This window comes from Falco peregrinus, chromosome 3 (genome assembly GCF_023634155.1).
Source record: "Falco peregrinus isolate bFalPer1 chromosome 3, bFalPer1.pri, whole genome shotgun sequence".
NCBI lineage: Eukaryota > Metazoa > Chordata > Aves > Falconiformes > Falconidae > Falco > Falco peregrinus.
The window spans coordinates 61,699,572-61,727,500 of record NC_073723.1 but is presented as its reverse complement, the minus strand read 5'-3'; the positions used below and the strand labels follow the sequence as shown (position 1 = coordinate 61,727,500).

At 44.8% G+C, this 27,929-nt stretch overlaps 1 protein-coding gene across 4 annotated transcripts; it reads right to left on the bottom strand.

Moving 5' to 3' along the window:
• Positions 1-1,436: 1,436 nt before the first annotated feature.
• TWSG1 (twisted gastrulation BMP signaling modulator 1) lies at positions 1,437-27,574 on the bottom strand. 4 transcript variants are annotated; one of them, XM_055800846.1, is made up of 5 exons: positions 27,177-27,574; positions 23,403-23,568; positions 16,089-16,188; positions 11,816-12,082; positions 1,437-3,951 (listed from the first exon to the last, which is right to left on the bottom strand). In XM_055800846.1, exons 2-5 carry the CDS (start codon positions 23,523-23,525, stop codon positions 3,770-3,772), a joined length of 672 nt encoding a protein of 223 aa, XP_055656821.1. In that variant the 5' UTR covers positions 23,526-23,568; positions 27,177-27,574; the 3' UTR covers positions 1,437-3,769. The 4 variants fall into 4 exon arrangements, with proteins under 4 accessions (XP_055656821.1, XP_055656822.1, XP_055656823.1 ...); XM_055800847.1 differs by having other exon boundaries at positions 27,185-27,574; XM_055800848.1 differs by lacking the exon at positions 27,177-27,574 and adding an exon at positions 25,458-25,630 and having other exon boundaries at positions 23,403-23,530.
• Between the last annotated feature and the right edge of the window lie 355 nt (positions 27,575-27,929).

The window sequence follows — 27,929 nt, the reverse complement described above, 5'->3', positions numbered from 1 at the left end:
TCTTCTCCCAGTTTTTGAAGACAAACAAGTGATTGTGTGCAGTGCTGAGGATGCCAATTACTAGTGGCACAATGGTGGGTGGGGGAACCCCAATATGGTACCCAGGGAAATGAGCCCTTCCCAAGGCTGTCCCATGGCACCCATCCTTGTATGTTATGGGGGTTCCTGCCTACAGGATATAGAGGAAGAGCATTTTGGGGTGGCACAGCACTCATTACAGGATTTGTAGCAGAAAGACTAAAAGCAGGGAAAGGGAGGGATCACAGTTGTCTGGGGAGGAGCAAAGATGGAGAAAAAGGATAAGAAAATAAAAGGGGCTGCTCAGCTGTAAACAGGTGGCCAGTCAGCACACTTGTCTGGCCAAGCCCTGCGGGTAACCTCATCACCCACAGTCTGTCCTGTTTTCTCATTAAACTCTTCCGCTGGGTGAGGGGGTGCCTGTGCTGTGCGCATGGAGGTTTAAGTGCCAGCTACTGGGGAGGGGACCACAAGTCACAGGGACCTGTGTGTCTCGGGTGCCTGTGGCTGGAGACAGCGGAGCATGTACATGTTGTGCGGGTCTGCGTGTAAGCGTGGGATCGCCAGCAAACATCAAGCCAGACCAGCCAGTCTGGGAGTTTGGGAGCCAGGTATCGAAGTAGCCATACTGAAGAGACCATAGATACGTTATTGAAGATATAAGCAGGTCTTCTTTTATTTCTTAAGTACTAGATGTGAAATCCATTGAATGTACTAAAAGCAATGACAGGAAAGCAATGTCATGTTGTGGCCATTGTGCTCACTCTTTCTGCAAGGTGGCAAGGCTTCTGAAATTTACAAGCAACAAGTGCCTGTGGGGAAAACCAACCAAACAGAAAAACAAAACCAAAAAACAAAGCAACACACAAAATTTTCTCTACTTTTAGAGAAAGAATAACTAAAGGCCTTTAACTCCTTCTCAGTCAGAACCCCAGCAGACTAGGGATTTGTATCACTTCTTGTCATATAAATTCCCTTTTGTGCTTCCCTTTAAATTCAGTGACTTACAATTCTGTTTCCAAAGGACAGTGATAAAACTGGCTGATGCTTTACCTGGAGAAGATTCCTAGGCAGAAAGTTTTTAAAACATGTTCTTAAGTATTATAAAGCGCTTAAGTGAGCGATGGTTTGCTGGCATCCAGACGTGGTGAAATAAGAGCCCCTAAAATAAATTATGATTTTTCTTGCAAAATTAGTAAGACTAAATAAACATCTTTCCAAATGGTCAGATTTGTCAGAAAGAGCACTTTGAATATTAATAAAATTCTATTTTATTCATTTATGTAAAGAAAAAACCCCTCGAAACCAAAATTTTAGTTTTGGCAGAAACCATATTATTGTCCATGTAGATCAGTAACTTTTACAATATGCTTCCTGGTAACACTTCCCTGGGAAATTCCTGAGAAAGAAAACACAAGAACCAGTAATGTCTTTTTATTAAAACACCACTTAAAACATTCATCATAATAAAATACACTGGAGGTTGCTGTATGACATTTGCATACACACAATGTTTACAGCAAACTCCGGACAGCACTGGGAATTACAGAAAGTGAGGGAAGCCCTGGAAAGTGTACATCCATATTACCTACTCTCAAGCCATTACACAGACAGCTGAGCTTACATTTTTCGGCTGTTCCCCACAGATTTTCCTGGACAGTTCCCCACCCCCACCCCCTGCCACTGTACCTCCTGCTCCCCACCCTTGCTGTTCCCTTGACTTGACCTCACAGTGAAATTCTGATGAATTAAATGGAGCTGGTGTCACAGATCCACGGGGCAGCAGGTGCCTGCCCAGAAACGTTAGCCCTGTTTTTCCCCCCCAAGAAGATTCTGAACTACCATAATGTTTCCAATAATTGAACACTGCAAGATTCTGAGGCATGCTAATGACCTGTAGTGATGCTTACTATATGTCTTCTCCTATCTTGGTGAAGATAATTGATGATGCATCACACTTCAGCTAAAAACAGTCACAGCTACTCTAACATATTCTTTCTCTCCACTCATTTTAGGAAACTCCAGCAGAAGATAACATGAATTGTCAAATATAGGGAGAACAACTTCATGAGAAGCTATGTTTTTCTATTCACGTCTATGATTTTGCATCACTTAATTGCAACTTTAAAGTATGAAGGTATTCCATTATCCACCAGTTCAAAACAATAAACATTAATCTTTCAAGTACTTCTTTACAGCTGAAAAAGACTGAAGAAAGTAATGTTATTTTCACAAGAGTAGATTTTTTTATTCTTATTATTACTACTTCATGAAAGAACTGTATCGTGAGAAAAAAAATGAAAAAACATTCAGGCAAACTTTTCAACAAAATACATTTAAAATGACTGCTTTCATTTGTACACGGTACAGATAGACAGGTGTGACTAGAAAACAGTTTAATCCCTCTAGACTGAGGTTAGTGAGAGAAACATGAATAGTCAAATTCTTTTTTGTGTGTGCATAGGCATATACACATTAAAAAAAAATTTCAATGAGTTAAAACCTACATCATTATAAATACCAAAAGCTGATCATTAACTACTCACACACTTTATTCTTGTACTTAGTACCATTATCAGTGGAGCCCTAACCGGGTCATAGTAAATGCTATGTAACTGTCCACATATTAAAACGTTTACTTGGAAAAACAGACAATATTATAAACTCAGAATATCCTAATTTTGCTTTTGTGGACACATCTTCCCTTCTTCAGTGACAACACATCATGGGGAGGGGGCGGGAAGAATTGTTTCGGAATAAATATTTACAGCAAACTACTAAATGGGAACATGCCTGCTTCCAACTGCTCAGCTGGTAGCCCTGTACCGCTTGCTAATCCATGTAATTTCATTCTTTTTTATTCATTTTGTCATTAAATCCATAATCATCTTTCATGTTTCCTTTACTGGACTGAACGTTCAGGGAGTAAGCAACCCCAGAGAACAGTGCAAAAGGAAGGAGATGCAACTGCACTTAACAGCTTTATTTTGGTATCTCACAGAAGACTGAAAAGATAGATATATATTTAATATATCAATTATGCAACATAGGCCCCGATGTACTTATGAAAGCAGGGCAAATGAAACTTGGAAGAAAAATATCCCATACACAGTGTTTTGTTGGGCAGCCCTTCTAAGAAGGTAGGATTTTATCCACGACAGCCCATGCGTTGAACTTCAAGAGAAAGCACGGATTTTTAAATTTTTCCTCAAATGCCACCTTCACAATAGAAGACTAAGCTCAGAAACTGGAGGCTAATAAAATTAAAAAACAAAGCCAGAAACTAAAACAAAAAAACCCCAGCCCCTAAAGAACAACCACCCCCCTCCCCTCCAACCTAGCAGCCATTTAACTTTTTGTTGAACTTAGATGATGGAAATCTCATTACCATATTCTTAAGGTTTCCCTACTCTAAACTACGAGATATAGTACTACATTCTGAAAACCAGTACAGTCAATACTTTCAAATCAAAGGAAAACAATCAGAACAGCAAGGATGAGCATGGCTGTACCATTCAAGCAAAAATAAAAATAAACATAAAACATAGTGTTGAAACTTCTACTAGTTAGCCTTGCGTATGAATTAAAAAAAAAAAAAAGTTTTCAGATTTTATACATCTTTTTTTTCAACCAGGTACATTTAATTGCAACCAGTAGGCACTCCACCAAAACGCAGTATTTGCAATCCCCATCTCTTTAACTGAGAGAGATTACTTTGGCCTCAGTATTTCAGTACTACAATTTTCCTGCTTCAAAACATGCAGTTCATACATTTTACAGTTTTACTGCCATAGTCGATGCATTCTGGCCCAATACACTCACAGCAGGCGTTGTGAAACCATCGGTATTTGGAAGCTCCCATGGACTCGCAAGAGATCTTGCACTGATGTATTGACATGCAGTCATCAAAATACACCACAGTACACATGTGTTCTAAACCAAGAAGGGGGAAAAAATTTGGTTTAAAAGGTCTTAGAATATTTTTAAAGGTTAGTTAAAAATTAATTAAATGTGCAGCTTTTGAAGTAGGATTGCAAATCATCATGACAATGAGGCAAAAGAAAAAAAAAAAGGAGATAGTAAAAGCAGAGAGAGAAGAGGCAGAGAGCCAAGGTACAATCTATCAACTTCAAGACCGCAGTGTCTACAACTCAACCGTTGTCTGCTCTCCTCGGAATGTTTTGGGGTTTCATCCCCCAGTTATGAGAGATACCTTCTGAAGTGTAAGGATGCCAAAATAACAAGCCGGCATGTGTCCTCTGAAGGTAATGAATGTATCACTTTCACAGTTGCCAGCAGTTACTATATGCTATCATGAAAAACTTCAGGTTTAGAGTTGTTTTTTAAAAAAACACCAAACCCCACTACATGTAAATGTTTCTCCCCTTGCCCGCAACTCTACAATATTCTTCAGCCACATTAAATCACAGAGCTAGAGAATCCCCTTTTCCTCATCTTGAAACTGCACTTTTTTAATTCCTTTAGCAACACCACCAGCCTCACTACTAAGGTTAAGAAACCCCTTCTGCCTAACCGTTTACTTTATTCTTCCAGCATCCATGCTATTACTTGAAATGCCATGAAGTTCGGTGTTGCAACCTCAAACCAGAGCAGAGGCATTCATCACAACTACCGAATAAAACCATCCCTCCCCAGTCTACTTCCAGTTCTCCAAGGTGACAGATGCTACCAACTTTCTTCTGTGCTGAACTGTGTGATTACACTTACTTCTTCCTCCAAAGGACCTTGTTTGCATCACGTTTACCTCCAATGTAAGCTGGCACAGTTTTGGGAAAAGCACAACTGAAAGCTGTCTGTAAACACGAATGTCTCACTCGTGCACATCAGACAGATTTGAGAGCAGGAGATGTCAGGGGTCTTTCTAGCCTAGTATGATAAGGTGCGTGGATCCAGGAGAAACATACTGACCTACATTCCAACATGGATTAGAAAAAATATAATCCAAACATAAATGGTAAGGCAAGACAGTGGGGTTTTTTCTTCTGAATGATTATAGAGCTATGGAGAAGGGTGAGTAACTCTCAGTGCAGTGTAGTTGTTAACCGTAGCGTTTACTCAGTCTCTTATCTGTGAGCCAGTCTCGGGAGGCTGAAGAGCACTGGAACCTCCCCTTCAAAATATTGGTGCTCCATAGCTGAGCAGCCTCAGTAGTACGCACATCTCATGGCAAGCCTTAAGGTGAGGTCCAAAGGTGAGTCGAGGCTAGCAATGGTCTCCATCACCTTACAAGTCATCAGATCTAAGCAGTCTGTTTCCCCCGTACCAACAGTAGATGATCTCTGCGGTGCCCATGCTTTTGGGCACATGACAGGGGACAACACAACATACAAGAGAGCATGATGCACCCTACAGCTTTTCTGTAGACGCATCCTCCTCCTTGACATGTGGAAACCCTGCCCGCTCTTCTGAGAATTATCATTTGTTAAAACATGTATGAGGGAACCCTGACCACTGTCAAATCATTCTACTACTACATAAACAGCTGCAAGAGGGTCACAGGACACGCTGCCCGTCCACTGAACGCAAGAGAGTATTCACTGCCCTGTTCAGGCTCTGCACCGATGTACACGTCTTGCAGACCCCCTATAGAGGGCAACAGGCGGTAAGGGCCTTGGGGAGGAAGTGCAGACCTGTAGCTATAGCAGCCTTCTGGTGCCAGACAAGCTGTGCTGTAAGTAAAGCTGCAGTTGTCCAAGAAATCTTGGAGTACCTGAAATACTGCTGGGAATGTCAACAAAATACCCTGTATCTGTGTAAGTCCTGTCCCATTCCTGGCACTTCTGCTTCTATGACCCTTTATAATAAAGCCTGAGGCACAGCAACCAGAGGAAGAGAGTTCTCAGAGAAAAAAAACCTGTGCCTAAAACCAACCCACATATCTACAGCTTCAGTAAGGACATGTTATTCACAGAGGGGAGGAGGAAAGATCAAAAGAAGTGAACGTGATGGTACCACGTGCAAAGAGTGACCAGCCAGGTATACACCTAAAGTGCTCAGCCAAAGCTGAAAAATGGTAGGGAGATGCAGCCACCACAGCCTCAAAGGCAAGAATCCACCCAGAGGTCATACAGCAGGTCCATCTTCTCACAGAGGACACACAAGAACTTGGCAAGGATTTCATCACCAGCAACAAAAGGCTCACCAGGGTCCCACGAAGGAGCACACACCATCCATTCCCAGGAGGTCCAGACACTCTCAGGGATCTGTCCCTCTCACACCTCACAGGAGGTTTGCAGTGGAAGAGCAGGATGTGAGGAGGTAGAGGCGAGTCTCCAGGCAGCATTCCTCAGGAAATCTAAGCACCAGCGAGTGCCCTGTCAGTCACCTAGTTCAGTGCCGGCGTACAAGCACAGGAATCTTACAGAAGCCTAAGACATACTCATACTCTTTGTACCCTCTCGCTTAAACCAAGTTCACTCCTCTGATACGTTTTTAGTAGCTTTCTTGAGAAGTTTGACCTTAAGTGCCAAGGCGTCAGCTGGAGGCACAGCCTTTGCCTCGAAATACACAATCCTGGCTAATGCAGAAAGATTTCTTCCTGCAAAACCAGCTTCCAAGATGCCATCTCCAACTGACTGACTCTTTACAGAAATGAGAGTCCTCTCCAAAGGACTGCCAGAATTGCTCACTGCTATCATGTTGACCACTGCACTCCGACAGAGGAAAGCCCACAGTAGGTCAGGAAAGCTGGTCAGGAAAGCGGTGCATGCTCTGAGGTGGGCTAGCTGCTCCCAGCACTTGCAGGCTGTCTTCAGACCAGAGAATGACCAGTGCCCTCTACGTGAGGAGACATCTGTGTTCACCTTCACGTTAACCTCACCTGTGACAGACTCATCCATTTTAGTACCAGTCAGAAGTCCTGGAGAAGCCCAGTTCATCAGCTAATGCCTACTGAAACTTGAAATAAACCTCTTGTGGAAGAAGAGCCTATGATTTCTAGCATGTAAAGAACAATGACACTGAACCAAGACACTGAAGACATTGCCGGGAAGGGGGTGGGGTGGGTGAGAAGAACCCAGAGGATGAGCAGCACCAGACCCATAACTCTGGCAGAACCAGATGACAGCAGTGAGGTCCTGTGAGACTGGAAAGACTGGTCGTCTCAACCACTCTCCCAGAATCAAAATGAGAACCAAAGCCAAACCTCGACCTTACTAAGGCGGCAGCAACAACCAAAGACATTAATCTTGACTGGAGCAGAGAAGAAAGTTTATTTCCACCTGCACACAAGCTAAGAGGATTAGGTCCTAGAGGACCAGTCCAAAAATGCCGTGAAGGGGAGAGAACAAACTGTACGCTGCAGGCCAGAGCCAGCAGTAGATCTGGCTGGCTCCCAGTAGCTCTTGTAAGCAGCTGGAGTACACGCTCCGTGTATACGCTACCAAATGATTTCCGAAGTCTCGTTCACTCGGAGCCTCACCAGGTCTGAACGAGGCAGATGGGCCAGGGTGCATTCTGTTGTCATGGGACACCCCTAGTCCCCTCCTCAGCAGCCTATGTGTGCCAGGGTAGAATCGGAATTACTGAAAGCAGGAGAGTTCCTTGCCTCACACATTAAATCCCTCTTCATAGGCTGCAGAAACAGAGTTACACAGGGAAAAAAAATACATACCTACAGGCTCAAATGGGATCCGGGAGAGTATTTAAATTGCTTCACAAACCTAATTACATAGTCATCACTTGGCTCCCTCAGTGTAGATAGAAAGGGTATTAGTTAGCGCAGTTACAGCTCTTTCATTTGCATTTTGCCAATTTTCACACAGTAAGGACTAGACTACAGGTGTGGGGGGAGAAGGATGCAACAGCGTTCTTTTTTTCCCCAGAACGTGAGTTTCTCACCTCCCCGCCCCCTGCAATTCATACCCAACAGAGGTTGTGTAGGAGAAACAACAATCAAGTCTAAATTGAAAATAACCACAAGAAATGAACTCACATTTCTATCAGGCTTTGCTACAATTCTATCTGTGCAGCAAGTGAGACCTGTACTGGTACACTATGGAAGAATTTAGCAACTTGGAGAAAATTCAGTTCTTGTTAAGAAAAAATGGGTATCTACAAGATGAAAAAAAACTTTCCCAGTTAATGACAATTCCCTGTGTGCCACCTTTGAATTTAAAGGTGCTATGCAAGTTCAGTTGTCTGCCGGTCTGTTTATCGGTAGCTCTAAAAGTACTTTAAAAAGGCAACTGTCCATCCAGCAGCCATACCGTTTTATGCCAATCAGAACTTATAAAAAGAAGCATTTTTTAAAAAATAAAAATCTTCCTAGAGTATCTACATAGGTAGATGCCACTTTACTGGATTTCTAGCTCTCCTCTACCTGGCTGGCACTGGAGGAGAGCGGAAACGCAGAGTGGACACCATCCCCTGTGTCACCAAGCAGTGTAAGTCAGAAACCCTTAATTACAACAGATTTTGTTTCATCAGTTGCCAAAAGATTATCTAGTTCCCCTCTGCCTCTTGCCAACATCCCGTCATCATCTGAAACAATTAAGCTTATTTAAACATCTGAACTCACAGTTCAGAGCTCTGAGGGTATCAGCTAAAAGTAAAGCAAAAGGAATAAAGTATAAATATAGGTCTAGATTAATAAATATCACAATCCTCTCTGAAGCACTGGCTCAGATGCCAGAAACTACTGATACAAAGAACTCCAGCAGCTCCAGCAGTGCACACATACTTTGGCAGCTAAAACGTTACAAGTCAATTCACAGGAGGAAAGGGAAGACACTCATTAAGATAATAACGGGGAAGTTCAAGGTCTGCTGGCTGGGCTTGCAGTAGGCTGCGGCAAGAAAGGAATGCTTTATATCCCACTGTACCCCACCTCCTCCGGGATCTGCAGCCGCCCTCCCAGGGCCGGTGGCTTCACACCACTCATGCACAAAGCTCACGGGTTCCCGTGGCTGGTACTGCTTTTCCTGGCACTCGCCCAGAACTGCACTCAGCAAGTCTGGCATCCTGGACCGGCTTAACAGCAATCCCTGCATGAATGTGCGTTGAAATTAAAATCAGAACGGTGTTACTCGATGTAACAAGGGGTACCGGTAGGCAGAGCCTTTCCAAATTTTGGTATGTATTCCAGAAGATAGCACAGGACTACTTGTCCCCTTACCAAAGCCTACCTCTCATTAGCCCCTCTCCCCTTACAGACAATGCAACAGGCTGCTGCCAGCACACCATGTTGGAGTGAAGCACGCAAGGAGCTGCAGAAGAAGTATAAAATGGAGGAGGCACAGCACCGTAAAGAAAACGTAAAGCATCTGTGTGTTCCTGCTCACAGGAATATTCTTTCAAAACCCTGAATGTCATGGCCTTGAAGACAACTGCTTAGTGGGTCACCTTAAGGATGCCTCCGTTTGCAAGATCTGCCTTAAGCCTAGCAGCATATTTGGGGAGAAGGAAAGGGTCCAAGAGATGGTCTTATTTCTTCTACTGCAGGCTGTGCTTGTACTGCTACGTATGTACTGCAGCTGAGCACGCACACATACACCACACAGACCCCCTTCTCTTGCAGTGGTTCCTTAACACATGCTAGCTTGTTAAACCACAGGGACTTGATTGCATGACTGAACTTTGCATAAGCAGAAGCCATCAGACTCCAGCAACTTCCTGGGCTCCCTCTCTGCGCCCATAATCACAAGGCTCTTTAGCCCTTGACCTGCTACTCTTCCACCTTTTGGTTACTGCTTCCCCACCAAATTAATCAAAAAAGCATTAAAAACAATGCCACCCCACAGCTCACACAACATCCAACACAAGAGGTATAATTTCCCAGTTGTCCTTGCTTCCACCATAATAAACATCAGCTGACCAAGGCCAGCAGCCAACTTTTCTTTCCACCTTCTCTGTTCTCAATACTCAAGTCACCCATGCTTTTATAAGCAAACTTTAATGTCACTTTGAAAAAGCAGAGAACTATGAAGCTATCTGCATTGCAACCAAGAAGAGAGACTCCTCAACAGACTTAATTATTTAGATACTTAAAGTATAGGATGTTGTAAGCCATCTTCTACCTCTTCCTGTTCTTCTCCATCACTAAGAGGGAGGAGGCACAGTCAATGATTACAAGAACAGCTTTGACATTTATTTCTGTTCTAAGTGTCGACTGAAGCCTGAAAACCAGTGGCATTTGGTGACTATTTCCAAATACCACTGTTGCTTTTGGACTGTCATCATTTCAGTGAAAGCTCTTTCAATCTAATCTCTAATACATTCTTAGTAAATGAAATGGAGACTTCTGACTAAAAAAAATTGCAGTGTTATGTATTTGTCTGTGTTGTTACACTCAAAACTCCTCCACACCCTCGAGATGCAATTCAAATTCCAAGTTTAATCCAAAACTATCATTAGCCCATCCTGTTGGTATGGTAGTAAAGGACTGTCAGGGAACATCCATCTGGGCTGCAGGACCTAAGTACAGTGGGGTATATTTAAGATTGTTCTAAGCACCATATTTCCCCCCCCAAGTATAATTTACATCTTTAAATACCGTAGCATTTGCACACAGGGGTTTTTGTGGCTTGCCATCTAACGTGGCTTTCTGCATCACTCTTAGAATGGCTAGCAAACATTTTAATAACGTCACAGACATATGAATGAGATGCTTTCTAAACATCTGGAATTAATTTATTTTCCTAACGTGCCTTAACCAAAGGAAATTAGAAAAGTTGCCATTACAGTCCCGTTTAATCAACAGCAGTCCTGCTCAGAAACGGAACTAGGTCAAAGGTTCACAATGGTATGGAAAAGCAGCATGCCCATCCATTAGGGTATCTTTCATTGATGAGATAAAAGAGCCATCGCAACAGCAGCATGTGGGGTTAAGCATATTTAAAGTGTGTGTTGGGAAGGAAGCAAAGCATTAATTGCACTGATAAAACAAATCAGATGCTCTTTTTTCTCTGTTAAGCAGCAATTTCACTATGAACTGTTTATGAGATTCTTTTAAGTCTGATGTAATAATTTCAGGGAAAGGTATTTCAGGTTTAGTATGGAAACTAAGTAGCAGAGAGTGTTTTTCTTATGCCACTGTCATCACTACTTCAATCTGCGCATCCTCCCCCCCAGCAAACAATATCCTGAAGCCTGTCCTCTAAAGTGAAGGTAAGAATATAAAAAACTCGATAAGAGGAATGAGTCCGTAAGTTGAACCCCTGCCCCCAAATTATTTTTAAGATTGCCTGTCACATAGCCCTCCTCAACATACAGAGCAGTCTTGCTAATCTTACTCAGTTTACTGTAAATCCTGGATTTCTTACAAACCATCCTCCTAAAGAGTTCAAGTTATGCCAGCTCAGATGAAAGAAATAAACATCTACTCCAGATACAGGTTTATAGCATGTGGCTTTCTCAAACCTCTGAAGCCATGCATTTCAGTTGCCTGCCTTTGCACTGACACATGATTTGGATTCGGTTTTTGATCTGTCCTGTCTCCTAAGCTACAGGTAACTGCTTTGAAGTCAAAGAACCTACTGTGCCACCGCACATGAAATAACGTGAAGAAACTGCCTCATGCCACAGGAGGAATTTTACAGATAAACTCATGTGATTCAGCATCTCCTAAGATCATCAAACACTGTAACACCATCTTCCACGTTCTTCAGTACTTTTGCCTCGCTCCTTTTTTTATGTCAGGCCCAAAATTAGACTGAACTTCTCACACTTTCTTACGGGAAAAGAAGAAGCAAGCACAGACAAGCAAAGAATACGCACCAAGGCGGCTCCTGGAAGAGATGAGAGGAAACACGAGGAATTTAGACACTACACTCATTACCTTTGTCACTAGAGTAAGGTGCATGGACATTGTTGCTTGGAACAGAGATGTTCTGATGCTGTGGCTGGTTCACTGTTTCTAAAAAGGAAACAAGGTTCTCGTGGTGCGACAGTTCTTCTGCCACAGGGAAGGAGACGATATTCCAGTTCAGCTGAGTATCCCCTTCTGTCAGTGCCCGGAAAAGGGAAGGAATTGGTTCATGCAACTCCTCGACAGTGCTCTTGGATGTTGGAGGTGTGTCACTGTAATTGCGAGGATTGCACATACCTGCAAAGAAATGAAACAGTAAGTTACATGAAACACCCTAAACTCTTCTCCTTGAAACACGCAGGAATATTTAGAAATTAAAATTGCTGTTCTTTGCTAAGCAGAACGGAGATTTCTCATACATATGCCACTCTTAGCTCACTAGCTGAAGTGCCACCACATAGAGCAGGATGAGCTTTCCATAATGACAGATTTCAGATCTCTGCAGACTTCCACAAAACACACCTGTGACTTTGTGAGACCCCAGTGAAAAGAAAAACCCAATCCAAACAGCACTTCGCTTCTCTTTTAATGCTAGCATCACAGTTTAGAACAAGAAGAGTTCTCTTCCCTGGGAAAAGAGACAAAGCACAGTATAATGGATACTAGCATAAATCTGGAACAAAAGTTTACAACTGAACATAGTATCTTGACAAGTCCTGAGGCACACGAAACTTGTGATCACAATTCAAGAATCTGATCTCATCGGCTGCAGCAGTGCACTAGATCTATTTAGTCATCTGCCAGAGATGCAAAGATCACTATCAGGAGGGAGCCAGACTCTGAATTACTTTTCCTGCTTAGAGACAACTTAAATGAACCTTGTTTTGCTACTTAGCTGGAGGGGTCACTACAGGCAAGATGCCTATTTCCAGGTTACCTCTTCCTTACTTTTCAATGGATTTTGTGGTATCTTTTTCAAACCTTGTATCCTTTTTTCTCTTTGCCATTTCCTATGAAATGTTTTTGTGACATGCAATGCAGGTCCCAGTTTTTTATAACCATTTAAACACTAACATTTATTAGTAGCAATGAAACTGAAGGATATCTTGATTTAGTCCAAACATTGAAACAACGAAGATTAAAAAAGAAAAGGTGTATCTGCACAGGTATTTAAATTCAGAAGCAATAAAACACTATCAGAAGTCACCTGGCAAGAGACAGACAAATCCATTTTCCTCATGCCCATCTGCATATTGTTTTGGGTAGTTTCACAGACACAGTTCACACTAATCCTTAAGATACCAAAGTGATATGGGACATAAACGTTCAAAGTTTACCTGCCCCACACCACCAGAGAAGCATCTCCTGCCCTGCAGATCCATGAGGACTCCAGCTTCAGAAATCGTATTGCACTAGAACCTTACACAAAAGCACGATCTTTTCAATCTAAGTAGATATATTTCCATAATGAACAAAGCAGAGTGAAGTTTGTCCACGACAATTAGCAGATCTGGCAAATCTTAAGCAAGTGGTTAGCATTACCAGCATTTAATAATAGGAACACCACAAGGCAGTCTGCTCCTATAAAAAGGTGAGCCAAGTATTGAGTAGGAAAAAAAATAAGCCTCTCCTCCAAACAACATCAGGTCACACTGAAAAATAATTCCGCTTACACAAACTTCCTACCACAAGCAATTTTTTCCTACTCCTCTCCACTAGGCTTGTTCTTCACAGATGTTCCTGGACTCACTGCCTTGATAAAAATGTTCTGTCCCTGCATTACTACCTTTTAGTAAGCACTTGCAATACTGACCATACAACTGTAATAAAGGATGTCCACCCGAAAATTAATTAGGAAGATATCAAAACAGGTTAGCATTTCATACACATACATCAAGAGACGTACACTTCAGTTGATACAATTGTATTAATTTTGTGAAATGGAAACCAGTGAGCCTTTCCAGAGGCCCCCTGTCATGCCGGATTCAGAAAAATTTCACTGATAAGAAGGATACAGGAAAAAAATAACATAGATTGTTTATTAAATTATTGCAGAATGTGTACAAGCTTGTGTGTGTATCAGTGCAGTATTAAAGTATTACCAAGAAACCATTGCTCATAGTTTAAGGGGTTACTGCTCATTCCACAAAGACCCTTCCCTCTTACTATTTTTTAAAGCATTTTAATTATAATAATTATATTTTTATATAAAGAATATTATAAATTGCTAGCTTTGGTTAAAACAAAAATAAAAAAGCTTAACTTATGAACAACTGGTAAGGAACAAACATGTCTACATTACTGCTTTGGAGTGGATGAGAGGATGCAGAAATGGGTTATGGAAATGATGGGAGCAGACAAGCTTTTACGCGAAAGACCATAAGTACTTAACTCACAAAGCTTAGAAAAATGGAGGAAAGAGGAACCCGCTGCTGTTCTCCCTCATCCACTGGGTTTGTTTTCCCCTGTCAGGGAAGGGAAAGAACATTCACACAAAACACAGGGCATCAACTGAGCATCAGTACAGTTAGTGCTGGAGGGCAGGAGATAATTCCTGACTTCAGGGCAGACATGACCCGAAAGACATGACAACCTATCTGCTTTTACATTAGACATGATCATCTTATAAAGAGACTTAAATATCAGCTCAAGTATCAGCAAAGAACTATCCCCAGGAAGCTGGGCATGGCTTGCGCTCCCGTTTCCTCATTTGAATAAGGCTACAGCAAGGATGACCCTACACTGAAAAGAAGGACAGGACCACACCATAGAACCAAGCAAGGTCTGAGGCACCTGCAGAACCACCAGGAGATGTTTCAGCTTACTTAGTACAGGGAAAATGAACCTGAAACCTCATTAACTTCTCTCCTGGATAACACCATGCGAAAGAGTAGCAGTATAGCAAGTAATCTGCAGATTTAGAAAAAAAAAAAAATAAAAGTGTGTAGACTTTGCTTTTTTCCTTTACAACCTCAAAAGATAGGTTCTTCCTCTCCCTAGAGGAGCCTTGCACAATACGCCTTGCTTTCTACAGGAGATGATGGTTCTGGACTAGAGAAATAACCTACTATCCCATTCCTCATTTCTATGAATATGACAACAGCGCACTTTAGCATTGCATTACATTACAAAAAGCATGAAGGCACTGGAAGGGCAAAGGGGATGGGGAAAAAAGGATATATATACACACATACATATTTATATTTTTTTCACTTTTCAAGGAGCTCAATATCAAATAGAAAAAAACCCCAAAGTGTAGGGCTCCTTTTTAAATGTATATCCTCCACACATGCATAGGCTGAAAATACGTTATGCCATTGAGAAGAACCACACATGCGCAGGACCGTGCCACTCCACTGCTTACTGAAAGACAGTAAAGCAAAGGTAAGCTAGCCAGAACCAAGCAAAAAGCAGGATATCAGAGGGCATATTTACATCACGATAGAACAGGAGAAGCAATGGACTGCACTGAACAGGAGCATTTTGACACTAATCATCTTCATGAATTCAGAGAAGACCCAGCCAGCCAGACAAGCTGAGGGCAGGTACAACACTCAAAACACATCCCTTTCATGGAAGCCAGAAGGATTTTGAATGGCAGCAGAGGGAAACTTCCAACAAGCACAGACGGATGAAGCTTTCAATACATGTAAAACAAGAGACAGAACTAGAATACACCCTCCTTAAGCAGGGGAAGCATTCACTTGCAAAGTTCTGGGCACTCTGAACACTACCTGTTAGTAGTAATACTGTTGTTATTAGGACTATCATCTAATCCTACAGTAAGAACTTGTATGCCTCTTTCTTACCCTCCATGAAAAGCTCTTTTTGCAAATGAAAGAATGATGAAAACAGTGGGCCATGCATATTTAACTGCTAGTCCCAAGGATTCGTAAGGGAACTCAAACTTAAAATTGCCTGTGTGGCAGCTGTAAATACACTCGACAGTTTAGACACCTCCGTACAGCATCCAACCCCTTGAAGCCGGTGCTGTGTAGTATCCTCATGATGACAACTGAAAAAGCAGTTTATGTTTTAGAGACAAAATTAGTAAGTCAGTTGTGATGACATTAACCAAGAAAAACCTGGACTACCACCCCTCCCACTCCACAGAGCAGATACAGCCTTCAAACGTTTGGTTCCCCACAGCAATTGACTCAGTACCCACAGAATGAGCGGTAAGATGTTTAAAGCACAGATTCTGTCCCGATGTTTTACTTCTATTATAAGACCGTGAGCTCAGCATGTGGCAGGAGGAAGCAATTTAAAAAAAGAAGAAAATCCCAAAGAAATGCAAGCTTACCAACACAGTCACAGCACTCATCCCAAAGTGTGCCCAGGCAAAGCATGCACTCCTTACAGCAGGAACAGTTCCCTTCCCCAGGGCGGCACTGACACAGCTCCTGAAAACGACAGAAACTCATTACACTGCAGCAATCCCAAATGTAAAACACTAACACAGCAGAGCGATTCTTCCTCAAGCCACAACTCAAATTATGACATTAAAAAAGCTTAGTACACTAATGCAGTAGTGAGTAAGTGGTAAAATTGTTCCAGCCAAAGAACCAATCTTAGTTTACAAAAGGATCTTCTGCAAGATTGTTTTGGTTTTGTGGTTTTTTGTTTTTTTTTTTTAAATAGGTGACATTCTGAAGACAATTTTCATCGAGAAGCCACATTTAAAGTCAGTGTTTAAAAGAGAAGAAAATCCTACTCACGGGAAAGGTGTGTGCACTTCTGTGTATGCCTCAGCCTAGAAGTCCTTTGAACGTTTTTCCCATCACAACAGGAAATTCAAAGCAGCATGTTTCTTTATATATAAATAGTGCATGTATGTTATAATTTAGCTAAAAAAGCAAGTTACTATAAGCCGCATGTGTACATTCAAGAAGACACACAACATCTACCATCACACCTACTTGTGGATTCTAAAAGGAACGTACTCATTTAAGCCATCTGACCACAGGATTTTCTGCATCTCTGAATGCTTGCTACACATTGCTCTCCATCTGCAGTATTAGTGACCAGATTATTTTTTTTCCCCCCAGGTCCAGCTGATTTATTTTCTCTATTATGAAAATAACCCTCCGCCTCCTCCCCCCTCAAACTGATACCCTGGGATACTTCCAAGACTTCTGGAGCCTCTAGAAAGTGAAATGGTATACGTACACATTTTTTGTTAACCTTTATTAAGCTAAAAAGATGAAAAAGGCATGGAAGCAAGGAGACAAACCTTTCTCTTTATGTTACCTAAACCTAAAGGCGCTGGTTTAGCAGTCCTGCAGGAGACATACACTTATGGACCTCAAAGCCTGGAAACAGCTTACATGGATGAAGGAAATCTAAAAACCTGGCAGCCTCCTTCCCTCTAGCTCAAATCCGTACAAGTAATTCGTTTGGCCAAAAGACTGTGGCTACATGACAATAATATATGGGCTTGAGTTACACCATACTGCAAAACGTGGACAGCCAAGAAGTCACAGTCAGTTGTCCTGTCAAAGCATTTGGTTTTGATGACGTCTGCCTAACTATCACATTACGCACAACCGGTGAGAAAACAAAATCCCGTTACTGGAAACACTGACCACAGGATCGTTCCCACCCTTGGCTTTACTGGAAGAGCCACTGGCAGATCTCTGCTATGCACCAGCCTGGGGAGCAGATGATGCCCATCCCCGCTCTTTGATCCTGTTCTCCAGAGGCAGGGGAGGACACACTGTGGTGTGGCTGGGAGATGCACATGGACAGGAGGGAAGGGCAAGAAGATGGCTTGGTGTGAAATTCTCCTAACCTGGAGTCACCACCCCAGGCTGCACCTCAGGGAACCACAGCTGGGTCAGCAACACCACTCCTTACAGGCAGACACAAACATCACTCTCAAAGTCTTTCTGTAGCACCTTGGGAAGAAGCCGAGGGTGCAAAATTCCACTTTAACCTCTCCTGCACCAACTCACGCAGGCACACAGAAGACCAAAGGGTGCATTTTGGAGGGAGAGGCCAGATCTGGCAAGGGCTGGCTGGGGACAAAGCTTAAGGATACAGTGAATCAAGCTGCAAGTTCTAAAACTCCAGAATGTGCTGCAGACACGCTACAACAACATAGTATAAATGCATCAATCCCTTATTTTTCCATTCACTTCATCCCAGATCACAAATCTTGAAAGCAGCAAAGAATCACAATTCAAAACTACTGTGTGTGCTATGTAATGCTGAGAAGTGCTGTCCGTTGTGAACTGTTTGCCCTGCTGACTGATGCAAGTGTGAGCTCCTGCTCCACATGCATTTCTGCAATATGCAGTCTTAGGAACTATTGAAATTTTAGAGTGGAAAACTACCAAGATTTTTACTTTTTCATGCTCAAAAATTATTAAAGTCACCTATTACTATGCTGTTTCCAAGTGAAAGATGAAAACCAGGCTCATTAATAAGATACACAAATTTTTCCACAAAAGGAACCACAAGCTTAGAAAGATGACTTATGTGAATGAATGCTGCATTTATGTAATATTTCTCTTATCATTTGATAAATACATTGTGTCAGCCTTGCGAATAAAAAGCCTGAATAAAACAACTTTAAAAGCAGCCATGAGTAAAGCACTGTTACCTTGACCAGAGAATAACATTAATACATATTAGCATTAAAAATATCCTATATATTTGTTCTTCAACAGTAAAACTGGGCAAACAACTTTATACTTATTAAAGACACTGTAACACCCACAAGCCACTACGTAGGAGGCGGCAATTCTCCATAAACTATTAAATGTAATGCATGAATCAAAGCCAGAAAATTCACTAAATTTGTTTCAGTTTTATAGAAGAGCATTCTTACAGAATTAAACTTAACCTTAAATTCTGGACTTACAACGTAATAAAAAAAATTTCTACTTCGCATCTGTATGTGTCAGCACTATCCTGGGACCATCATTATACCCACCAGTATTTTAACAGGTTTGTTTTCATAGGAAGGGCTTAGGAGCAATGTGATTTTTGGAAAGTTTTTATTTTTTACCTTTTATTTTTTTTTAAACTTGGAGGGGGAGGAAGGAAGACAGACCAACCTGATTAATCAGTCTTCTGCACGGTTCTTCAGCTCCCCCCTTCTCAGAGTCTGATCATCTCTTCAGGGCAGTAACTGTATGTTTTTCCATATATGTGTTTGCACGAACATGGTTTCCTTAACCACTCTTGAGTCCTTCTGCCTGACTCATCCACACTGGATACTTGTACAGGATACATCTTTTAAAAAGAATGCTTACACGAGATGTGGGTGAAGCGAGGCAGGATGAGAAACGTTCCTTGTTGATAGCTGGGGGTGGTGAGGCGTCAGTGGAAGAAAATATTACTCATAAGTCAGCTTGGCAACCTCCCAAGCTGAGCTACTGAAGGTGCATCAGAGAATGTATTTTGCTAGGCAAGAAATAAGCCTCTCAGTCTAAAAATACAGCATTAAATAGGAAGCAGGCGTGTTCATACAATAAAGATACTTCTCCTCCAGACAGCAAGTAAAGGTTTTTACAAGGCATTTAACATCTGCATTTTTTCAAAGCTTTCTTGAAACGACAGAGGCTATTTTCTCGGTGCAGTGAGATACAGGACCTGAAGGCACTGGCAACATCTTTGCAAACTGGAAGGGGGAGTACAAGAAAAAGAGCTCATGCTTTTTTTCCTAGAACAGTTTAACAACAGAAAATCTCCTGGAAGCAAACCAGCCAGAACTGTTTTGTTAACCCGACTGTGTTATGTACTACAGCTACAACATACACACTAAGAGCAATTTTTAGACACCCGAGCCCTGAAGTTAAGGAGTGGTGTTTATTTCATACCACAGGGCTAAAAAGTCTTGGAAATCCTTTCAAGCTGAAAGTTTGTACAAAAGATTAACAGAAGGCGAAGACAAAGATGAAGAGATATTTTAAGTGGAATGACTCTGCACAAGCTGAGGTGACTGCAGGCATGTAGCGTTCAGGACAGAAAACGCCGTATTCACCGCAAACCCACCCCTCTTAGGAGGATCTGAAATCCCTGCCTGAACTACAGCGCCGTTTCCTACGTACTAGTTTAAAGAGCTGCTGCAGATGAGACAGCAAAGCTTGGCTTCCAGCACGACGTGGACATCCCCACCCCAGCCTGGCTACTGCAGGTAGCTACGCACTGCGAGAGCCAGCCTGGGACTCGCCTCAAACCCGTTTGCTATAAACAATTGTGGGAACATCCCATCCTAGAGGTTTCTGCCTTCAAGGATTTCCTCCATGTTTCAAGGACACAATATACGCCCCCGCTCCACCCAGTGAGCGTAACTGGCCTTCTCATCTCCTCCACACATGGAAACATCAAAACCACCCATGCATCCAAGTCAAAAACAGATGTGCTACAACAAATGCTGCGATACACACGTTGTGTGCAGCCAAGGCTCAGTGGCCTACCTGAACAGCAAGGTAAGGTCAGTTATTGGCATCAACACCCCAATTCCAGAGATGTGGGAAGGAGCTATGTCCAAAGCCTTCAAGGATACTAGTTTTGTGGTCCCACTCTCTGCACTCCCAAGTCTTATCCACAACTCCTTCAACAACTGCAGGAACAGGAAGCCACAAAGCTTTACTGCGAAGGCTAAGCTGATGCAGAGAGATGCCTCAAGCTATTTTCTTACAGGTCTTTGCTTACAGAAAACCAAGAAGTAGACTACAAGAGCACCAATGAAGCTACAGCCTCAAGACGGAAAAGGAAAGCTGAATGCATGCGAGCTGTTCATTTCATGCTCTGTTCCGGATCTAACAAAATAAATATTTATGTAGGGACCACCCTTAAAGCAGAGCAGCTCCTAAGGAGTGGCAGTAATGACTGTACTGACTTCTGGCCATGCTGGCAAAAATATTTATGTTAACTGTATGCTTTTTGGGAGTGTGGGTCTTTTGTCCCGTTACGCCTCTAAGACAGGCAGCCTCACTTTCTGCACACAGATGCAGATGACAAACAGTCACATTCTGTTTGCTCCCTCAGTCATCTCCAAGTGACATTATCTTGGTCTCTAGCCATAGATTTTGCTGAACTAGAACCGTTATAAAAATAGGTTAGGGGAAAACATCATGCAATAGTCAAGCAAACTCCATCAATACAATATTATATTTGTAAGTTCAGATTTCTCCAGAAGAGTTTAGTGGGGGAAAAAAATTGACAGATAAACTCTACTTGTATACTAGCCCAAGAAGCACAAACTTCACATACCAGTGCAGCACTTCTGCCACAACAGTGCTGAAGACTTTTTTTTTTAAACAAAAAAAAAAAAGCCAAGAAGGATGACAATTGCTTGAAGTCAAAGCTTTAGGAGTCTTCATATCCATAATCAGACTAGTCTGACCTGATCTGTTCTTCTATAAAGAATGAATAGTGACTAGTATGCCAGGCCTGTTTGCAGGAAGAGAGCAGCCAGACGGTGAAAATGAACAGCAGCATTCCACCGTAATTGTACACAATTCACCTGGCCTCGGTTACTTTAGGGTCTCAGAGAACTGCATACCATTTTGGTTTTAGGGAAATGCTTTAAAAACAGAATCCACATCACCTGTACAAAGTAAGAGAGAGCACATCTACAACAAGTAAAGCAGTAGCGGGGTCTCTGCATGCACAGGGTTGTGTTGCTGCAGAGATGCCAACATAATCCAAGTAAAGCACAGTTGTGTGAGCCACCTCCACGCAGCGCTGAACCTCAGGCATCTTACTCCCAGCTGAGGAAGGACTCCAGTAGCATTAGCTTCACTTCTCCTGGGCTGTACTCGAATCAGACTAGCTCACAAAGTTTAAATGCTGGGTATCTCAAGCTTGACACAATAAAAGGTGACTACTTGGAAGGAGACGCCTGTGCTTTCACGGACAGTGAACTCCACCAGTGGCACAGGAAAAGGAGACAATAGATCCCCCCTGTTTTCCCCTTCATGTGGGCCAACAGCTTTCCCCTGAATCAACAGATGTGTACCACTGCACCTGCTGTTTAAGCACCTCGTACATCTAATGTCACAGCTAGCATCTTACTTTTTAAAGGTTTCAAGCCTAGAAGTAATTTGAAAAAATGCAACAGAAGAAACTTTTAAGTGCATCAATTTGTCACAGTGCACAATGCCCAATGTACCAGCAAAAACACTGGGTTTTCTTTGAAAAGGTAAAGTCAAAAGCCTCTTCCCTGTTCCCGTATTTAACAACTTCACAGACGATGCTAGGCCCAGGAGAATCAGCAAAATATTTTTTTATTTTTTTTAAAAAGCAATGGCAGTGCAGAAGCCAGAAAGAAGCCAGTTCAGCCTACAGCCAGTCTTCATTCCACAGGCTGGATTTGTGAATCTGGGAAATATTTTTATTTGTAAACAAGACAAATTTTATACAGAAGTCAATGAAATGAAGTAAACTTGAAATGCTTCACGCTACTTCTGCATCACTTTTCAGGCTGTGATTATACGTTTACAGTAAGCATACTAGCACATTACCAGCATACGATCCGTGTTCTCTCTGCTATTGCATTTCCAATCTACAAAGAGGCAGTAAGAAACTGTTTCTTTTAGAGAAGCTGCAAGTGACCACATGAAAGCTACTTTTTTCAATATGGACTCGAGAAGCATGCTCAATACACCACTAGTAAATAAATATTTAGTAGTTACCAGAACTGCTTGCAATTTTGCTAGAAAAGGCACTTTTGTTCTGCTGCACACTGTACCTCTTAACTCCTCCTATATGAGCAGCAACCTGGTCTCAATCTATTTCTTTCAGTGCAGACAGACACACAGCGAGTCAAAAGCAGTGCCTGGATTTGAGTTTAAGATCCATTTTCTAGCAGTTTAGCTCGTATTTGTTTTGGGCTTTTTTGTTGTTGTTTGGGGTGGTTTTGTTGGTTTTTTTTAGGTGGACTCACATGCTTTCAGAGCTTGCCCATCACCATTAGCAGCTATAGGTCCCTCCTGATCAAAATGCTTTTCCAAATGCACCTCAGGAGTCTAAGACAAGTTAGGTCCCTATTCGTGTTAGTTCCCTCATGTGAGTTTTTAGACATCTTTTAATCAACTGTACAAACCTGACATTATGGAGAGCATCAGGCGTCAACCACTGACCCTCTGCCTGGGCCAGGAGATTTAAGAAAGTGGACAGATCGCAAGTTAAGGGGAACAGATATGGACAGCACCTCAGACTGAGACAGGAGCACTGTAAGCACATCTGAACCTCACATATTGCAGGTATCTTTAAAAAACCAAACCGTTGCCCACAGAAACCTTTCTAATAAAATGTCTGTTTTAAACTGCTGCATGTTCATAATACCACTAATAAAGAAGAAAGAGACTGAAAACTAACAGCATGACTGGTAGTGGCTTCTAACGGTAACCCAGCAATCATAATTCTCAACTTGAAAATGTTTTCATTAAAAAAAATGAAACATGCCCATATACACATGCACTTAATCTTACCTATAAAATGGTTGTTAATCTGCATTTGTGTGTGCAGGAGACCAAATAAACTTCTTTAAAAAGACACTATTTAACACCAAATACCAGTTATTTGTATCACTGGATCAAGCCACAGCTTCAGAACTGTCTCTTGAACACTTAAAAGCAAATAAAGGAACCACAATTCCTACCTGTATCAGACATTTACTGACATCGCTAGCACAGAGAGCCTTATTGCAGCCTGTTGACGACTGGATCCACAGCAGGAACAGCAGGACAGCGACCATGGGTGCCGTGATGTACTGAGACCTCATGTTTCCTGCAGGTGAGCAATTTTCACAAGTACTTCAACCAGCACTGAAATAAAAACCAGCGAATGAAAAGGCTATTGGAACACAACTTAAATCCTACTTCCCTTCCCCCTTGCAACTCCTTCAATAAAGATTAATATTTCGGGGGAGGGTGGGGGGTAGGGGAGAGTTCAAGTGGGTGTGCCTAACAACAAACCCAACCCCTCCTCCCCCACCTAACTTGTGTATTTGAAGCTTTCTGCTACTGAACCTTTGGATTGAAGCTGCAATATACTTAAGGTGAAGAATCTCGAGTTTGCAGTATCAACCACGATACCCTATAAGCAGTGACAGTAAAAAAATGCCTTCCAAGACAAAACCCACCAACGAAGCCACAATTCTGTAATGCATAAAGCAGACAGATTTTGTGTAGCATCTCCTCAGGCTAAAGGCACATGCAGGTGTCTAGGAGCAAAACTATACAGCAACTTTTTATGGCCTGTGAGGTTAAGTTGCCATGTCACCTGTAATGTAGACAGACAGTTGTTTTCATGCTGATGGATGTCACATCGCCTTTCAATTCAATCACAAAGTTCTTAACCTCTTTTTTAAAAAAAAATTTAAATGCTAACATTGTATATATATGAAAAAAAAAAGGACCGGAGGCTTTGAACAATGTAATTTTCAGGAGCCAGGCAAGTGACTGAAGTCAACCGGAGACAGCATCTGCTACTTCAAACGGAGGATGAGCCGGGTTTGTTCAAAGCATTCCACCTTTCCCCCCTGGTGCATCCCGCAGGTGGGACGTCGCCAGGCCCGTGCCTGGCCGTCCTGGTGCTCGGCCAGTGCGCCCAGCCCCGGGAGGGACCCGCCGCACCAGGCACCGCACCAACATATAATAAAAGGCAGCCCATGTTTGGGCAAGCTTACAGGGATTGTTCTCCTACGAGAGGAAAAAAAATGCTAATGGGGCACTGGATTCCTTTCTTTTGGTATCTAGAAACGTTTTTCTGCTTTAGGAACTAAAAAAACCCAACGCGCTCAGCGAGCGGCATCCGAACACAGAAGAGCGGAGCCAGGACCCGTACACACACCGCCCCAGGTCAGTCTGCTTCAGCAAATGCCCCCGAACCGCGCCGTGCCGGGCGCCCCGCCAGAGCCGGGGGGACCCCCCCGCCAGAGCCGGGGGCACACAGGGGGGCCCCGGGGCCGCTCCCCGCGCCGGGGCTCGCCGCCCGCCCCCCGCGCAAGGGAAGTTCCCCCCCCGCCCCGCCGGCCGCCCCAGCCCCGCGGTGCCGCGCCGCGGCCAGCACGGTGCCGGGCGGGACGGCGACACAGGGCGCTGCGACCCCGCACCGCGGCGCCCCGGCGGGGCTGAGCCCGGCCCCCACACAAAGGGCTCCCGAGACGCGGAGCCGCTGCCGGGAGCGCCCCGCTCGGGCGCGCTGCCGCCCCGGGCTGATGGCGCACGTACCCCCGCCCCGGGCTCCCCCCACCGCGGCACCTTCCCCCCACCCGCCGCTGCCTCCCCGCACTTCTGCCCGGCGCCCCCCGGCAGCCCCCCCGGCGGCACCGGCTGCCCCCGGCCCCGGCTCAGCATCGCTCCCCCTCCCTGCCGCGGCGCCCCGCCGCCCCCCGGGAGGCCCGGGCCCCAAAGATGGCACTGCCCGCGGCCCGGGAGGCCGGTGACAGGGCGCGAACCCCCTGCCGAGGCGGCCCGGGGCAGGCGAGCCCCGCACGGGGAGCGCCGCCGAAAAGCCGCCCCCCCGGCAGCGGGGGCCCCGGCCGCCTCCTCCTCCTCAGGCGGGCGGCGGGGCGGCTGCGCCGCGCCGCACCGAAACTTTCCTTCCACAAAGAAGCAGCCGCGGCCCCGCCGCCGCCTCCCCGGCCACCGGCTCCATCCCGCCGGCGCCGCCGCCCGCTCCGCTCCCTCCGCCCCACCGGCGGCTGGCTCACCGGGCGGCGCCGCGGGCCGGGCACCCCCCGCTCCGCCGGGGGCTCTCGCTGCTCCGGCGGCGGCGGCGGCAGCAGCAACCGCGCGCCTCGGCCCGCTGCTCCCCCCTCGGCCGCAGGCAGCGCGGAGGCGGCGGCGCGGCCTCGCATCGCCCCGCCTCGGGGCACCGTCAGGCGCCAGGACCCTCCCCCCGCCGCCGGCAGCGCGCCCCGGGACCCTCCGCCCCGGCGGGCAGCGGCTGCGCGGAGCGGGGCCGGGCGGGAGGGGGAGGCTGGCGGGGCGAGCTTCGCGGCCGGCGCTGCCCGGCGGGACGGGAGCGGAGAGCGTGCGCGGCGGCGGCGGGAGAACGCTTCTTCCGGGGCGAGCGGCCGCACGTCCCCCGCGGCCCGGGGCTCCTGTGGGGAGGCGAGCCGGCCCGTGGGGCTGGGGGGGGCGCCGGGCGGGGAGGGCGTGAGAGAGCGAGAGGGGACGGGGCAGCCGCGGCGGGAGGCACCGGCGGGCAGCCCCAGCCTGGCGCAGAGCGGGGCCGTGCCGTGCCGTGCCGTGCCTGGGGCAGAGCCGGCGGCGCGGGGCAGGCGGCGGGGAGAGCTCCGCAGGGCGGGCCCGGCCTGTGCTGAGGACGGGACCCCCCGGGCTTGCGGACAGCCTCGCTCAGGATCGCCACGACCCTGCCGCGCAGGTGGTTTATCTTCCCGCCGAGATCCAAGGGAACAAGTGTGGTCCCTAGAAGAAGAGCGCAGGAACGCAGAGTAGCCCTCGCCCCCCCCCCAGGAGGCAGCTGGACCCCCGCGAGGGAAACAGGGCGACCACCCCACAAGCTGCTCCCGTGCCTTCCTCTCATCCCCCCTCCTCCCCTCCCAACTCCAACCCCTTCGTTGAGGGAAGCCCACCGCAGGCTGGCTGTCCTTAAATAACGCCCGAGGTATCATCCCGCAGAGTCAACGTGAAAAAAAAATAACAATAAATACAAGACTGGAACAAAGCCGGGATTCAAATGAGAGAAGCCAGGAAATCGTCGTCTAAGAGACTAAAACATGTGGACAGTCCCCTTTCTTCAAGCAACTGAATTTTTATTAAGCATTTGCAATTGAAAAAAAACCCAAAAATCTGTTTCACAGGCACCGGTAACAGGAAACTGTCTCTCCTTGTGCAGACGACACAGGCTAACCCTAAGAACCATCTGTCTCCACATCTCCTTAAAAGACAGGGTACTGCCAAAATATTTTCAAGTTACCACAAAAATGTTTTTTGCTGATACTTCCAGAAGATGAACTTTCCGTTTGTTTTACATCAAACACACTCAGACCCCTACCCTCCTCCCAGCCCTGCGAGCGACCCCTGGGGTGTTCTGGCTGCCAGGCGGGCACAGAACTGCTGCCGTGGCCCCCAACATCATCCTGCTCCCTGGTTTGGGGTACGGCCCTTGCCCGGCCCACCCTGACATCCTTGCTCTCTGAGCACATGCCAAGGTACCACTGTGCATGCACACCAAGGTCCAGCTGTAAACCTGCTTGGCCATCTTCTCCGTCCCTAGGACTTTGTCACCTGCTTCTTTTCTAACACAGCCAACACTCCTGCGACCCAGTTTATCTCTTCTGTTGGTTATGCAATACCCTGAACTAGCCACATCCTGTACTTCAAAGTCTGTTACGGGTTCGCCCACTTCCAGATATGTATGTTATGTTTTATTACTCTTAAGTATCTGATAAGTAAAGTCGTACCCACTTACTAGTTGTTAACACCTCGTAGCTTTATCCATTTTTTTTTCCTTGGGATTTGAAGCAGATTAATACAGATTTCTGCATTATTTTGAAATTCTACAGCTACATTCAGAAGAATATTTTACTTTCAGGAGACTATCACATTTGCATTTTCCTCAGGTACATCTTCAATTCTGAGCGATGTCAGGAAGATATTCCTACATAAGAGCAGGCACAACTACTCCTTCCACAGGCACCTAATAAAAGTGGAAGAAAAAAGTTACAGGGCAGGAACTACATGTTAATGGGTTTTACTGTGCTTGAGTTACTGTTACTTTATTCTGGACTGGAACTAGCAGCTATGTGCACAGGGGCAGGAACCTCCTGCCCATACAGTCTCTTGTTCCATGCTCGTTTGCTCTCCATCACACGGAAGGCACCCTGGGCACTCACACATAAGCATAAGGAATAGAGTACTCTGTAGTAGTTCACTTAGTAATTAAAAAAAAAAAAAAAAAAAAAATCAGCTTGGACCAAGTACTTTAAATCCTGTTTCTGGGTAACCGGGTCTCTTGCCTAAGCCCTGTTTCTTTCAGAAGTAACTTCACAGACATCTGACCCCAAGCATTCTTGAATAATTTACAGACTAGAGGGTAACATCTTTTTCATGAATACCTGTAACCTCCTAACTCATCAATAATTAACTGTCTGCTCATTAACAGTACTAAGAATAAAAAAGCATTAAATTTCACAACACAGGAGTTTTTTCTAGTT